The 13,039-nt window shown below is 46.5% G+C and overlaps 1 protein-coding gene across 1 annotated transcript in view; it reads left to right on the top strand.

Annotated features, from left to right (window-relative positions):
* SCN8A (sodium channel, voltage gated, type VIII, alpha subunit) overlaps positions 1–12,172 on the top strand; it is a 44,221-nt gene extending 32,049 nt beyond the window's left edge. Inside the window, exons 21-27 of the mRNA XM_008943480.1 lie at positions 2,827–2,949; positions 6,202–6,486; positions 7,194–7,247; positions 8,198–8,335; positions 8,999–9,103; positions 9,881–10,151; positions 10,981–12,172. Coding sequence (XP_008941728.1) covers positions 2,827–2,949; positions 6,202–6,486; positions 7,194–7,247; positions 8,198–8,335; positions 8,999–9,103; positions 9,881–10,151; positions 10,981–12,128 — 2,124 coding nt within the window. The 3' untranslated portion in view covers positions 12,129–12,172. The remainder of the gene's footprint in view (positions 1–2,826; positions 2,950–6,201; positions 6,487–7,193; positions 7,248–8,197; positions 8,336–8,998; positions 9,104–9,880; positions 10,152–10,980) is intronic.
* Positions 12,173–13,039: the final 867 nt, after the last annotated feature.

Here is a 13,039-nt window from a genome sequence, read left to right as displayed (position 1 = left end):
GTGGAGGAACTATGCTTGGAATTCAGGGGCAGAAGTGACTCAAGATGTCTACGTTTCCTGTGGAGAACTGAATTTTGCCCCTTTTTTTTTTCTTTTTTAAAGTTTTCTCTGATCCCCTTAGTCCCTTTTCTTTTACCACACATCCTGAAGTAGTAATTCTCCTGAAAATAACTCGGTATCTCTTTCACTGCCTTAAGATGAAGTACAGGTGCTAAAATGGGAGTTAACACAAGCTGCCATCCCCTCTTCTGTACCACTTTGAGGGGAGTGTTTCAGCAAATTAAACTCTTTGGGGCATTGAATTAAAAAGATGACCAGCAGCTCAGCACAAAAATAGCACCCGCAGCCCTTCTGCTTCATGTTGAGTCAAATTCCAGCTGTTGGGAACAAAGTGCAGTTGAATTGACAGATGTGTTACAAGTTTCATTTTCTTCCCAAGTATCTGGCTGCTAAGGGAGTAAAAATAAGGAACTTTGCAGCCAGGTAACACATTTACAGGGAGAGAACATGTGCTTGTGTAGAAGGATCCTGAACTCCCAGTGCTGTAGGAGAAATTCCTCTTTCCACTTGGTGTCCTAGACAGGAGAGTGGCACATTTCTGCCTGCAAAAAAATGCAGAATGTGAATTTGAGATGCAAATCTATTGCTGGACAAAAATCTCAGCTACGCATCGTGTCCTGTATCTGTTAAATCGTGGGGTTTTTAAATCAAGTTTTCTGGTGTGATGTGGATGGGGTTTGACTGAAGCCAGCCTGGCAGCCGTAACGAATAGAGAATAACCCTTTGCCTCATAACAACGCTCTTGAATGTTATTTTTCAGGTTTGATAGCATTGTCAAATAACCCTCCTCCTCTGATTCCCAAAGCTTGCTGGGTGTATTTGTGAAGACAAAGTCTTTTTCTGGGTAATAATGAAGGCTTCTGCTTTTCAGTCAATCTGGAATTCCTTTTGTCTGCCATCGGTGCCTGCTGTGTCTTCTGTCGGAGTGTCCCGAGAGAATAATACTGAAAAGACCCCATGAAAGCTGAACCAGCCTTTAGTCACTTCCCTGCCATTGAGTTAGCTCCCTGCTCGGGAGCAAGGTGTTATCCCAGGGGAAGAGGCTCTAAAAGCATGGATTCAGTGAAGCCTCCACCCTGTAGAATATTTACAGGGCAGAACGCTGGATTTCGCTGTTTATGGACCTTTAGAGGTGTTGCCGTGGGCTTGGTCCCACCCTGAGCAGGCTGATCACAGAGGCTTGGCTGTCAACTTTTGGGACACCTCTGGCATGTTTTTAATCAGTGTCATTTTAAAATCAGAAAACTACATGGAAAAACCAGAGAACCATGTGGCCAAAGGTGGTGGCCACTCATTTGGGGGCAGATACAAAGACAGAAGAAGCGTGAGGCTTATGCACAAAGAGTAAAATCAGACTAAATTTCTCTGTTTTCCCACATGTTCATGCATTTGAAATTTCTGGTCGTGAAGTTTCTGTGGAATATGTGTGGATTGAGAATCGTTCTATAATTAATTTCACATTATTATCTTAATACTTTTTCTTTTTAAAGAGTGGTAAAGAGGAAATGTCCTATGCTGAGAATTAAGCTAGAAACCCACCTATTGTAGGAGGAGGTCTCATGTTTTTCCATAATTTGTTACTCTATATTGCTGTCTTTTTTTTCCTTAAAAAAGGTTGACATATCTGTTCTTATCTGTGTCTGTAATGTGATAGGAGCCAAAACTGGAGGATAGTGAGGTGCTGATGACATGGGGTCTGTAGATGCTCTTTACCTACAGCCAAGTCATGTCTGATCTAATCTAAAGAGTTTTCTAAAGAGCTGGCTCATGTGGGGAATGGACTTGCCAACCCAAACCCACGTGCCAGGTCAAAGAATTGATGGCCCCACACGTTCAGGCTTCATCCTGCAGGACCCTGAGCTGCCCTCAGTGCTGCTTGGGGGAGGATGCTCAATCACTCACAAGTGTAGAGCCTAAATCTGAAGAAAAAAAGGTGGTCTTTGTGGTTACGGTGTTGAAAACCAGATGTCAGAACACTGTCCCCACATGCCAGCAGCCCTGTGATCACTGTGCCCCTCAGCTTGCCTATGGTGGCTCTACCCATCCTCATCCTCCCCCAGAGATGCTCACAAGCATCACCACGAATTAAAGCAAGCAAAAACCCAAAAAGCCCACGGCAGTAGCTCAGTGGAAGAGGCAGAACCAGGACACGTGGGGCTCAGCTGCCTCAGCACCGTGTGCATGGGGTCGGAGCTCCCATTTTCCAGAGCTCTTTTGGCAGAAGCCACGTGGGCCAGGCACACGCCCAGCCCCGAGGAGCAGGCACTCGGCGTGAGCGCGGTGGCTTGTGTACAGCTTGAGTGCAGCTCGTGCAGTGTGTGTATTTATCTGTATTCTTTCTCATAGGTACCTTTAACATTTGTCTGGCTTAAGTTTAATGGGAGCCGCTGGGATCCTGCAGACAGTAAAGGGCGAGGGTAAGGTTTTTGTCATCGTTTGGGCTCTTCCTTCCGACAGACCCCCTTCTCCGTCTGTGTGTCTCTGCCTTTCTCTCACTCTTTTTCCCCCTATGTTCTTTTCTTATGCCTTTCTCAACCGCATTATTTCCTTCCAGGTCGTTTCAGTCAAGTGAAGTAGGCAGCTGGTGTCATGTCTTCGGTATTTATTCTGGGGGCCGCCCGGGCTGGCAGCCTGGGCTGGGCGAGCAGTGCTAGGGGATCCATTCTAACAGTCTGGAACCTTTTTTTTCTTTCTTTTTTTTTTTTTTTTCTTTCTTTCTTTGTTTTCTTTTCTTTTTTTCTTTTTTTTTTTCTATTTCCTGTGTAGGTCTCTTTAGTCAGCCTTATAGCTAATGCCCTGGGCTACTCGGAACTAGGTGCCATAAAGTCCCTTAGGACACTAAGAGCTTTGAGGCCTTTAAGAGCGTTGTCCCGATTTGAGGGGATGAGGGTAAGATGCCATTAGCAGCTGATCCTTCTGCATGCCTGTGGAGCGGTTTTTTTTAAGCATGCTAGAACTGATCAAAAACTGGTGGAAAGAAAAATTCCAAACAGACTCATGATGCAGCTGCTGACTCGATCACCTCCACCGTGGATGTCCCCTCACCCTGCCCACCGCTGCACCCTCCCCTCTTAAGAAAGGGAGATGCATTAAGCTGCCTCATTACATTAATTACTGGCCCAAACCACATGCCATTTGTAGACGATGTTAACACTTGGCTGTTCTCATTTAGCCTGGCTTTGACCTCTAGCATCCGAGGGGGCTTCTCAGCTGTAACTTCTTTTATCTAGGGAGAATCACCAGGTGCAAAGAAGCAGAATTTGAACCACCTCAGTGTCTCCAGCCCCTCTAGGTGTTGGCCGCTGGTGGAATTGGATTGACAGGCAATATCTGAGGGGTTTTTACAAAAGCAGTCTGCCTGCACAGGGGGGTGAAAGGCAGCTTCCTCTCTCGGATCACTCAGGCCTTCAGGAAGGGACTGGCGGGGAGCTCAGCTGCTTGCAAAAAAGGCTTTGGTTTAATTCCTCTTGTTGCACCTTGTTGTTCTCGGTCCAGTCTGGTGGCGACTGGAAGCCTTGTCTGATAGTGAAGCTTTTCCTTTCCACTCCCTCCCTTTTCCCCTGCTTTACAGTCCCCTGTCCTGTCACTGTGGAACGAGCAACGAAGCACAAGCAAAGCATTGAACTTAACAAGCTTCCCTCAAATTGTCAGAGAGCACCAGTGTCTTGGGGATTTGAAATTGCCTCAGTGCCTCACTACTTGGCCGCTAATATTGGTGCTTTCTTCCCCATTTGGGATTTAAAAAGTTAGAAGAATGTGCAAAAGAATTGCACATTTCTGTTAGGTAAAGTGTCTGTTGTATTAATGGGTTTCCCAGTTGCTCTGAGAGGTCCTTGTGCTAAATCCCCATTAGCTCCCAGTTAGAGATATTGCAAGAGATGAAGTATTTTTTTAAAAAGGGAAGGGAATGGCAGTCACAGTTTTACCTCAGGCTCTGACCAGAGCAATTCCACCTGGATCTTTCTGATCTCCTTTGAATTTGCTGTAGTGTGACTGAGCCCAACATCCAGCACGAGAGGCAGTGAGCTGATCAGGAACCCTCCGATTCCATAGCAAGTGAGAGAAATAAATGATCACATCCACAGAGGGTTGATCCCTCCCTGCTATGTCACCCTGCTGCTCTTTCTTTGTGTCAGTCAGCTTAACTCTCAGCTTTATAATACAGGCACAAAGGATGAAAACTTTTTCCATCAACACAGAGCCAGAGCTTTTGCTGGGCTGCGTTCGGGTCCCACCTGAGATCTGTGATCACAAAACAAAAGACTTAGTACTGGACCTATAGATACTAAAATCTATTTTTAAGCCAGGCTGGAGAGAAGCTGTGATTTCTAACGCAGCCAAGAAATTCTCAGGCTTAAAGTAGAGGATTTTCACCACAGCAAAACTGATAATAAACTTCTGACTGCAGCCCTCTTAGTTCCCTAAACCCAAATATTTTCCCTTCGGTTTGACTTGAAGACAAGCGTTGCTGCCCCATACAATTCTTCCCAGATTTGAAAAGCCTTTTGGAAAGGAAAGGGAAAATTTAGTTCTTTGCTTTTCTCTACTCCATAGTAAATCTGCATTTTCAAGAGCTTGCTCTGCTCTTCAATTATTCAGGGAGTTTGACAGTGGTGCTATGAAACGTGCATGCGTTCTTGTCAGTCTGCACACAAAAGCCATGTTCCTTCTCTCAGATCTTCTTCAGTGCTCTATAAATTCAACGTGCTCTGAGTGACCACATTTGAGGAGGGTATGACACAGTTTTCACTCCCATTGATGAACTGGAATAACCCAGTGTGTTGGTAATCTGGAGGATCTTTAACCAAACACTGTCCTGCTGTTGTGTTGGCAACAGAGCTCCTGTTTGGGTGAAGGGAGAACCAAAGCAAGGCCTCTCTGGAGGAGCCTTTAGACCTCCCTGGGTGTACAGTGATGGATTCATGATGTGATTTAAGATCATGCTACTTGCTGTCCAGATGACTGTTGTCTTCAAGTTTCCTTCATGCTGGGACAGAGGACAAGTGCTTGCTGCAGAGCTTGGCTTGCGTGTGGTGGTTGCATCCAACCAACAGCTGTTGGAGGTGGAGAAGGGGACACTTGGTGGTGGCCAAGACCAGTTGTGGCTCAGGTGCTGCTACCTGAGGGACTCCCAAAATCCCCCTGTGATTGGGTAGTCCTTCAAAACTAAGGCAAAGTGGTAAAAACAGTTTAGATTCTGTCCCTCTATTAAAGAAATCTAAATTAGGAGATCGTAATAAAAGATTTAATATCCTGCTGACCTAACTCTATTAAAAACCCAATCGCTTACATTTTATCATGTGTTGGCCAGGGATGCTGAGGGACACGGTGCTCCCAAACTACGAAGAGCTAAAATTAGGAGGCAGTGGAAGATAGGAGCTCTGCCAAACCCTGGTACCGCTTCCCCCCCGTGTTTGCTGCAGTTTGGAGGAAGGAACATGGCTTTTCTGTCTTCTTGAGCCTGCCTAGCTGCATGCTCAGCTGTCTGCCTGAGACAACATGACTGGCCTTGCTTAGTCACAACTATGATCTTGATGTTTACAGCGACTCACTGCTTAGTCTTACCAGAGCAACGCCGGGCTTGGTCCTGCCCCCACTGGAGTCGGTGCCACACGGGTTGCTGGTGACCTCGGTGGGAGCAGGAGCCGGGCTCCGAAGTGATAACAGCCTTGTTTGAAAGTGGGGAATGGCCGTAAGGGCCACTGGCTGACAAGACCCATCAAATCCACCAGCAAAAGTGCCCTCCAACTCGGCTCTGAAAAAAATTCTAGCTAGGAGCCTGCTTGGTTCTGAGAAGAGAGTCTGAGCCTCACTCAGTAACACCCCCCTCTCCCTTTTGGCAACTAAAATGATTTTGAAGAATTGCTTTAACTTAAGAAGTAACAATCCAAAACGAAACCCAGTGAATCCAACAACCTGGCCTGTTTTCTGTGAAAAACAGAGCTTCAGTAGGTGGCTTTGAAGCAGGACTTTCATATATCGCTTGGAATAAGTTCACTGCCAACCTCTGGGTGGAGAGAATGCCACGGATCTGTCAGTGGCCTTACCTCCTATTCCCCCCCCAAAAACAGCTGTAGTGATGCTTGCTGGTTCCTGCCTTGTGTTTTATACTGAAACTTTTTCCCACCCCTTCCAACACAGGTGGTTGTCAACGCCTTGGTTGGCGCTATCCCTTCCATTATGAATGTGTTGTTGGTCTGCCTTATCTTCTGGCTGATTTTCAGCATTATGGGGGTTAACCTGTTTGCCGGGAAATATCATTACTGCTTTAATGAAACCTCCGAGGAGCGCTTTGACATAGATGTTGTTAACAACAAGACAGACTGCGAGGCGCTGATGCCGCCCAACTCCACCGAGATCCGATGGAAGAACGTGAAAATTAACTTTGACAACGTTGGAGCAGGATATCTGGCACTTCTGCAAGTTGTGAGTTTGTCCTTCGTCGTCTGCCTGCTAGCAGTAGATGCAGACTGCTTCTAATGGGTTCTGACTCCTTCCCCCTCTCCAGGAAATGCTGTGTCCTGTAAATCCCGCTCGGGTTAGGGATAAAATTGCCATTTTCTCTTTCATCCCTTTGCCTCACGTGGGTCTCCCAGCAAAGCAAGCTGCCCCAGCTCTACTCTTCAGAGTCTCCCAAAAGTCAACATGTTTAGATTCATTTATCACACACTGATTTGGGTGGGAAGGGACCTTTAAAGATCCTCTCGTCCAACCCCCCTGCAGGGAGCAGGGACAGCCCCAACCAGAGCAGGGTGCTCAGAGCTCCATCCAACCTCCCCTGGGGTGGTCCCAAGGATGGGGCAGCGACCACCTCTCTGGGTGACCTGTGCTAAGGGCTCACCACCCTTAGTGTCAAAAATGTCTTCCTTCTCTCCAGTCTAAATCTCCCTCTTTTAGTTTCAAACCATCCCCCTTGTCCTGTCCCAACAGGCCCTGCTAAAATGTTCATCCCCAGCTTTCTTATGGGCCCCCTTTAGCTTAAATAAAAAGAGAAATATTTAAGAAAAGTTGAAGTTCAGTGTGCAGGGTGATGAAGAGTGCTAAGGAACCCTCCACACAGCCAGCACAAGTCAGACCTGTTCTTTGACTTTGGGTGAACTCTGGCTTAAAAGAACGTGTGTTTTCTTTGCTAGGCTACTTTCAAGGGCTGGATGGACATCATGTATGCAGCAGTAGATTCCAGAAAGGTAACGTGCACGAGCACAGACTCACCTCCTGGTATTTCATTCTGCTATTTTACTTACAGTGAAATCAAGAGTAAAAGTTGTAGAATCATGTTTATGTTGGGGATTTGTTGCTGTGATTGCTTTAATGGCTTTGTTAGTGTTAGGGGTTAAAAGGTGCTCAAAAAAATCCTGAAAAGGGCAGGGTCTTTCTGGGGACAGGGGATCTTTCAGTGGCAGGGGAGCTGCTGGAGTGGAAATGCAGTGTATTTATGCATTTCATCAGAATAAATTGTGGGGAGGAGTTAGCCAGAAGGTCCTGCAGGAACCTTGCACCTACATGGGACCCCAAGTGCCAGTTTGAATCCAGTTTTGAAGTGGTGTCTGTGTTGGAGCCATTTCTCCATGCATGCTGGAATCATGCCAGTGTCATTACTTCTGATTTGCTGTCTAATTTTTTTTCCTTCTCTTGAGTTGGTTTGATAGGAAAAAAAAAAAAATTTAAATGGATTTTTGTCCTATGCTGAATGCAGGGTTGGAAGCAAGTCATTTGACTGGGTCAGGACAGCATAAAAAATGTTCTCCTCTCTTTGACTAGCTGATGTTCTCACACAGCCCTCTTCAAATGGAAGAGTGATGTCTCCACTTTGACAGTGCCTATCACTAAAATGATCCTTTCCTTTGTGATATGCAAATTACTCTGTATTTTGTGGGCACTGACCTCATTTGTGGTGAAAGTCAGTTGAAAATGTAGCATATTTCTGAAAATTGGATCACCATCCTCGTGGTGTATATGTACCACAGACATCTACTGTTCCTTCACTTTAAACAGTGTGGGGATGGTTTTCCATAGACAGCAACAGCTTTCTAAAGCATTACTTGGGAATACCTGGATCCAAGACCAGTCTCGTTCAAACTGTATTTGTAGGATGTCTCTGAAATGCCATTTACTTCTCTTTTCATCTCCCATTCAGCAAGAAGAGCAACCCAAGTATGAGGACAACATTTACATGTACATATATTTTGTTATCTTCATTATCTTCGGCTCCTTTTTCACCCTGAATTTGTTCATTGGTGTCATCATTGACAACTTCAATCAACAAAAGAAAAAGATAAGTCATCTGTGCTTGCTGATTAGTAGGGGAGCTGAGACCTGTGTTGAGTCTTCAGGCTGGTGGGGTTTTCTCCAAAATAAAGGTCAAGGACCTTCAGTGTCCTTGTCAGAGTGCAGAGCCACGGTGGCTCTTGGTGCAGCACTCCCTACCCAGCTCACTCAGACTGGCTGAGCAGGACTCAGGGGGTACAAGAAGCAGCCCAAAGCTTTATGCAAAGCTCTAACCAGAGTAGACATTTTCCCTAGGCTATCTTTTTGTACTTTTCTAGGGTTTTTTGCCTTGACTAAAACATACAGGCTGGGAGGAAGATGTTCTCCTTGCCTCTCCCTCTGGCTCTCTCTGCTTTTCCTCTCTGTAAGTCGAGCTGAGGCTTTGCCCATGTGCAGAACCTGCTGAGCATCCTGCCACCAGTGCTCCCTGTGTGGCAGAGGGGCCAGGGAAGGACAGAGTGTGATAAAACAGGTTATTCACAGGCAAAATACTTGGCTTTCTGTAAAGGAAAATCTGTACACCTCAGGTATTAGTAGAAGTTATTTCTGTCTGAAATAGCTGCCACCAACTTCCCATATGGCAGGTGTCCTCCTGACTTGGCTGGGATGTTATTCCTTCCCCTGCTGGTGGATGAGCTGATTGTAACCAGTTTTCCTTTTGCCCCTTTACTTTGGAGGTCAAGATATTTTCATGACAGAAGAACAAAAGAAGTACTACAATGCCATGAAAAAGCTGGGTTCAAAGAAGCCTCAAAAACCTATTCCCCGACCTCTGGTGAGTATGTTATAAAGGGAACCAAAGGAAAAAACCTGCAGAGTAAATTTTCAAAGGAGCTTTGACTCCAAAAGCATCCTTTGTTCTAACACATGCTTAGATTCCACATCACCATGTTCTTGTCATTATCATTCAGGTACCATCTGAGAAAGGTTAGAATGATGTTAATCAGTTGGCTCACTTGAATCACCAGAACCATCTGAAATGCCCTGTCTGGCTGAGAGGCTCCACGTGGAGGGTAGGAGGCCTCCTGGCATTAGTGAGCGGGGTCTTGGACAATAAGAAAGCCTCGTGGGTTGCATTGATCAAGACCTAAGCTCATTTCCTGGCTTTTTGAAAGGCTTTGCTTGTGGTACTGGACAGGTACTTAGATACTGCTGAGGAGAAGGCATCCTGCTGCTGGAACTAGACTGCTGCCAGGGCACAAAAGAGTTGAAATCTGGCTCAAAGACCCTGTGATCCGTCGCTGCTGCGAGGTGGAGCTGGCTGCTCTCTCCAGTTATGGCTGGGCAGGCATCACTCTGCCCTGATGTCAACAAAGGGAGATATGCAGGAAGACACAGGTCATGGTAGCAGGTTTGGGGTATGAACAACAGCATTTTCCTCCCTTCCCCATAAACAGGCTGAATTGTGGCTGGAGTTTGCTGTGAAAGCTTCATAAGATGTTGAAAAAACTGCGTCCTCATCCCTGTCTCCACCAACAGTGAAATAATTTGTTGACTTGGGTAGAGTTTTGTTCATGCTGGTTTGGCTCATGGTCTCTCTCCTGTCGTGCAGAACCGAATTCAAGGAGCTGTCTTTGACTTTGTCACTCAGCAAGCATTCGACATAGTCATCATGATGCTCATTTGCCTCAACATGGTCACCATGATGGTGGAGACAGACACACAAAGCAAGCAGATGGAGGACATCCTTTACTGGATCAACCTGGTGTTTGTCATCTTCTTCACGTGTGAGTGTGTGCTGAAGATGTTCGCCTTGCGGCACTATTATTTCACCATCGGGTGGAACATTTTTGACTTCGTGGTTGTGATTCTGTCCATCGTGGGTAAGTGCTGGATAAGAGCTCTGTGAGTGCTGGGCTGTCGTGGTGTTGGCCGAGTAGAGCACGTTCTTGTCTTTGAAGGGGATCTGGAGGTACCAGGACTTCCTAGGTTCTCTTTTTAGCCTTTGTCAAGTGACCGTGGCAGAATTTGGCAGCTTGAAGTTCTGACTAATGCACCCTCCTCCCCTCATCAGAATGCTTTAATGCTTACTAACCACTGAAAATAGCATTGCAGTGCTTCCTACGTTGGCATGTGATTTGCCCCCTTGTTTTCAGTTGGTTGAATGTTGAATCAACCAGTTTCCTCCAACAGGTTTTCGGGGTTTTTAGCACCTGACCTCTAAAATACTCCTAATCTCACAAATACCATGGGGTCACTTGGAAAGCCTGGCTGGATGCAGCTCTGCCCAGGCCTACTGACAAAACACCAACCTTTAGGGACTGTCCTACAGCATAAAACCCAGATCTGGGTTCTTCTGCTGTTAGAAATAAGATCTATCTTAACCTATTTTTTAGCACCTTCAAAATAGAGTCCCTAGCCCAACTCCAGAGTTAGGCACCAAGAGCAAGACACCTCCAGGAAACAACTCATCCCTCCTTATCCAGGTGGAACAACTCACTCTGCAGCAGTACCTCTCTCCATTTAGGAGAACTCCTTAGGGAGCCAGAGCATCTAGCTAAAGCTTTAGCCACCCAAGAGGTGAGGCCTCCTGGTCACAGACCCCCTTTGCCGGTCCGACCGAAGCGTTCTGCGCGCCCAGTCCCTCGACTAGGTTCGGAAGCAGCAGCACGTCTCCATTGTCACACTTTGTCCTTTTCTCTTCCTCTTTAGGAATGTTCCTGGCTGAAATCATTGAGAAGTATTTCGTGTCACCCACTCTCTTCCGAGTCATCCGCCTGGCTCGCATCGGCCGCATCCTGCGGCTGATCAAAGGAGCCAAAGGCATCCGCACGCTGCTTTTTGCCTTAATGATGTCCTTGCCTGCCTTGTTCAACATCGGCCTCCTGCTCTTCTTGGTCATGTTCATCTTCTCCATCTTTGGCATGTCCAACTTCGCCTACGTCAAGCACGAGGCTGGCATTGATGACATGTTCAACTTCGAGACCTTTGGCAACAGCATGATCTGCTTGTTCCAGATCACCACGTCGGCCGGGTGGGACGGTCTCCTGCTGCCCATCCTGAACCGCCCTCCGGACTGCGACCTCGACAAGGAGCACCCCGGGAGTGGCTTTAAGGGGGATTGTGGGAACCCTTCGGTGGGGATATTTTTCTTTGTGAGTTACATCATCATCTCCTTCCTGATCGTGGTCAACATGTACATTGCCATCATCCTGGAGAACTTCAGCGTGGCGACAGAGGAGAGCGCGGATCCGCTGAGCGAGGACGACTTCGAGACCTTCTATGAGATCTGGGAGAAGTTTGACCCTGATGCCACCCAGTTCATCGAGTACAGCAAGCTCGCAGACTTTGCTGATGCTTTGGAGCACCCTCTCCGCGTCCCAAAACCCAACACCATCGAACTCATCGCCATGGACCTCCCTATGGTAAGTGGAGACAGGATCCACTGTTTAGACATCCTCTTTGCCTTCACCAAACGTGTCCTGGGGGACAGTGGCGAGCTGGACATCCTGAGACAACAGATGGAGGAAAGATTCGTGGCATCCAACCCTTCCAAAGTGTCTTACGAGCCAATCACCACGACGCTGCGGCGGAAGCAGGAGGAGGTTTCCGCGGTGGTCATCCAGAGGGCTTACAGGGCTCGTTTAGCCAGAAGGGGCTTTATCAGCCGAAGGCCTCTCTCCACAAAACTGGAAAACGGGGGAACCAACAGGGAGAAAAAAGAAGGCACCCCCTCGACGGCCTCCCTCCCGTCCTACGACAGCGTCACCAAACCCGAGAAGGAGAAGCAGCAACGGGCCGAGGAGGGGAGGCGAGAAAAAGCCAAAAGACCAAAAGACGTCAGGGAATCCAAGTGTTGAGACAAAAAGGGTAGAATTGTACAAATTTAAATTATTTGCAAGCGAAAAAAAAGATTGTTTACAGACTTCCTATATCAATACAGAACAGCTGTGGAGACACTTACCTGAAGATCTTATACCAAACATAGTCTGCTTACTGTGTGACAGCGTTGCATCTAAAAGCAGTGACCTACCACCTGTCTAAAGGACCCTCATAAACAAACATTTAAACACACACGTAGAAAAAAAACAAAAAGAAAAAAAAAAAAAAAGGAAAAAAAATGGATTTTTCTATTGTTTGGGCAGGTGGATACTGCATGTTCCACATCAGTCAATGCAACTTAGGACAAACAAGCGAAATAAAACACACACACACACACACACACAGAGAGAAAAACAAAACCCGCTGCTGGGATTCATGTATTTTCCAAAGCAGCCAAAAAAAAGGATTTTATTTTCCCATTTTTGTTGATTATTATTGGAAGAAAACCCAGAGGTCACGATGTCAAAGGGTTTGTTCATGCAAAACTAGATATTTTCCAAAGCAGCCAGCAAACAAAACAAAAAAAAAAAAAAGGAATTAAAAAAAAAGGAAAAATGTTAAAACTAGCAAAACAAAACCAAAAAAAAAAAGGAAAAGAACCAACCCACCCATTTAGCCCATGATGCCATTTAATTGTCAGAGTTTATTTGATATTTATTATCTGCATTCTACTTTCTACATGGGCTTTCCTTGGTTTGGGAGCTGGGGTCATCGGGTACCTTCAGCCTGGAGCCAGCTCAGGCTGATTTTTGTTTCTCCCCCACCCCCCAAAAAGAAAAACCAAAGTGCTCGTTACCGCATCGAAGTGATTTGCATGCTGGCATGCCGTGCCCAGGACCATGCATGAGGGACCACCACCACCACCACCACCACCACCCCCACCACCAGG

Source organism: Merops nubicus, unplaced genomic scaffold (assembly GCF_000691845.1).
Source record: "Merops nubicus isolate BGI_N331 unplaced genomic scaffold, ASM69184v1 scaffold18667, whole genome shotgun sequence".
Classification (NCBI taxonomy): domain Eukaryota; kingdom Metazoa; phylum Chordata; class Aves; order Coraciiformes; family Meropidae; genus Merops; species Merops nubicus.
Note: the sequence above shows the minus strand (reverse complement) of the source record. Positions and strands in the feature narration are given on the sequence as shown.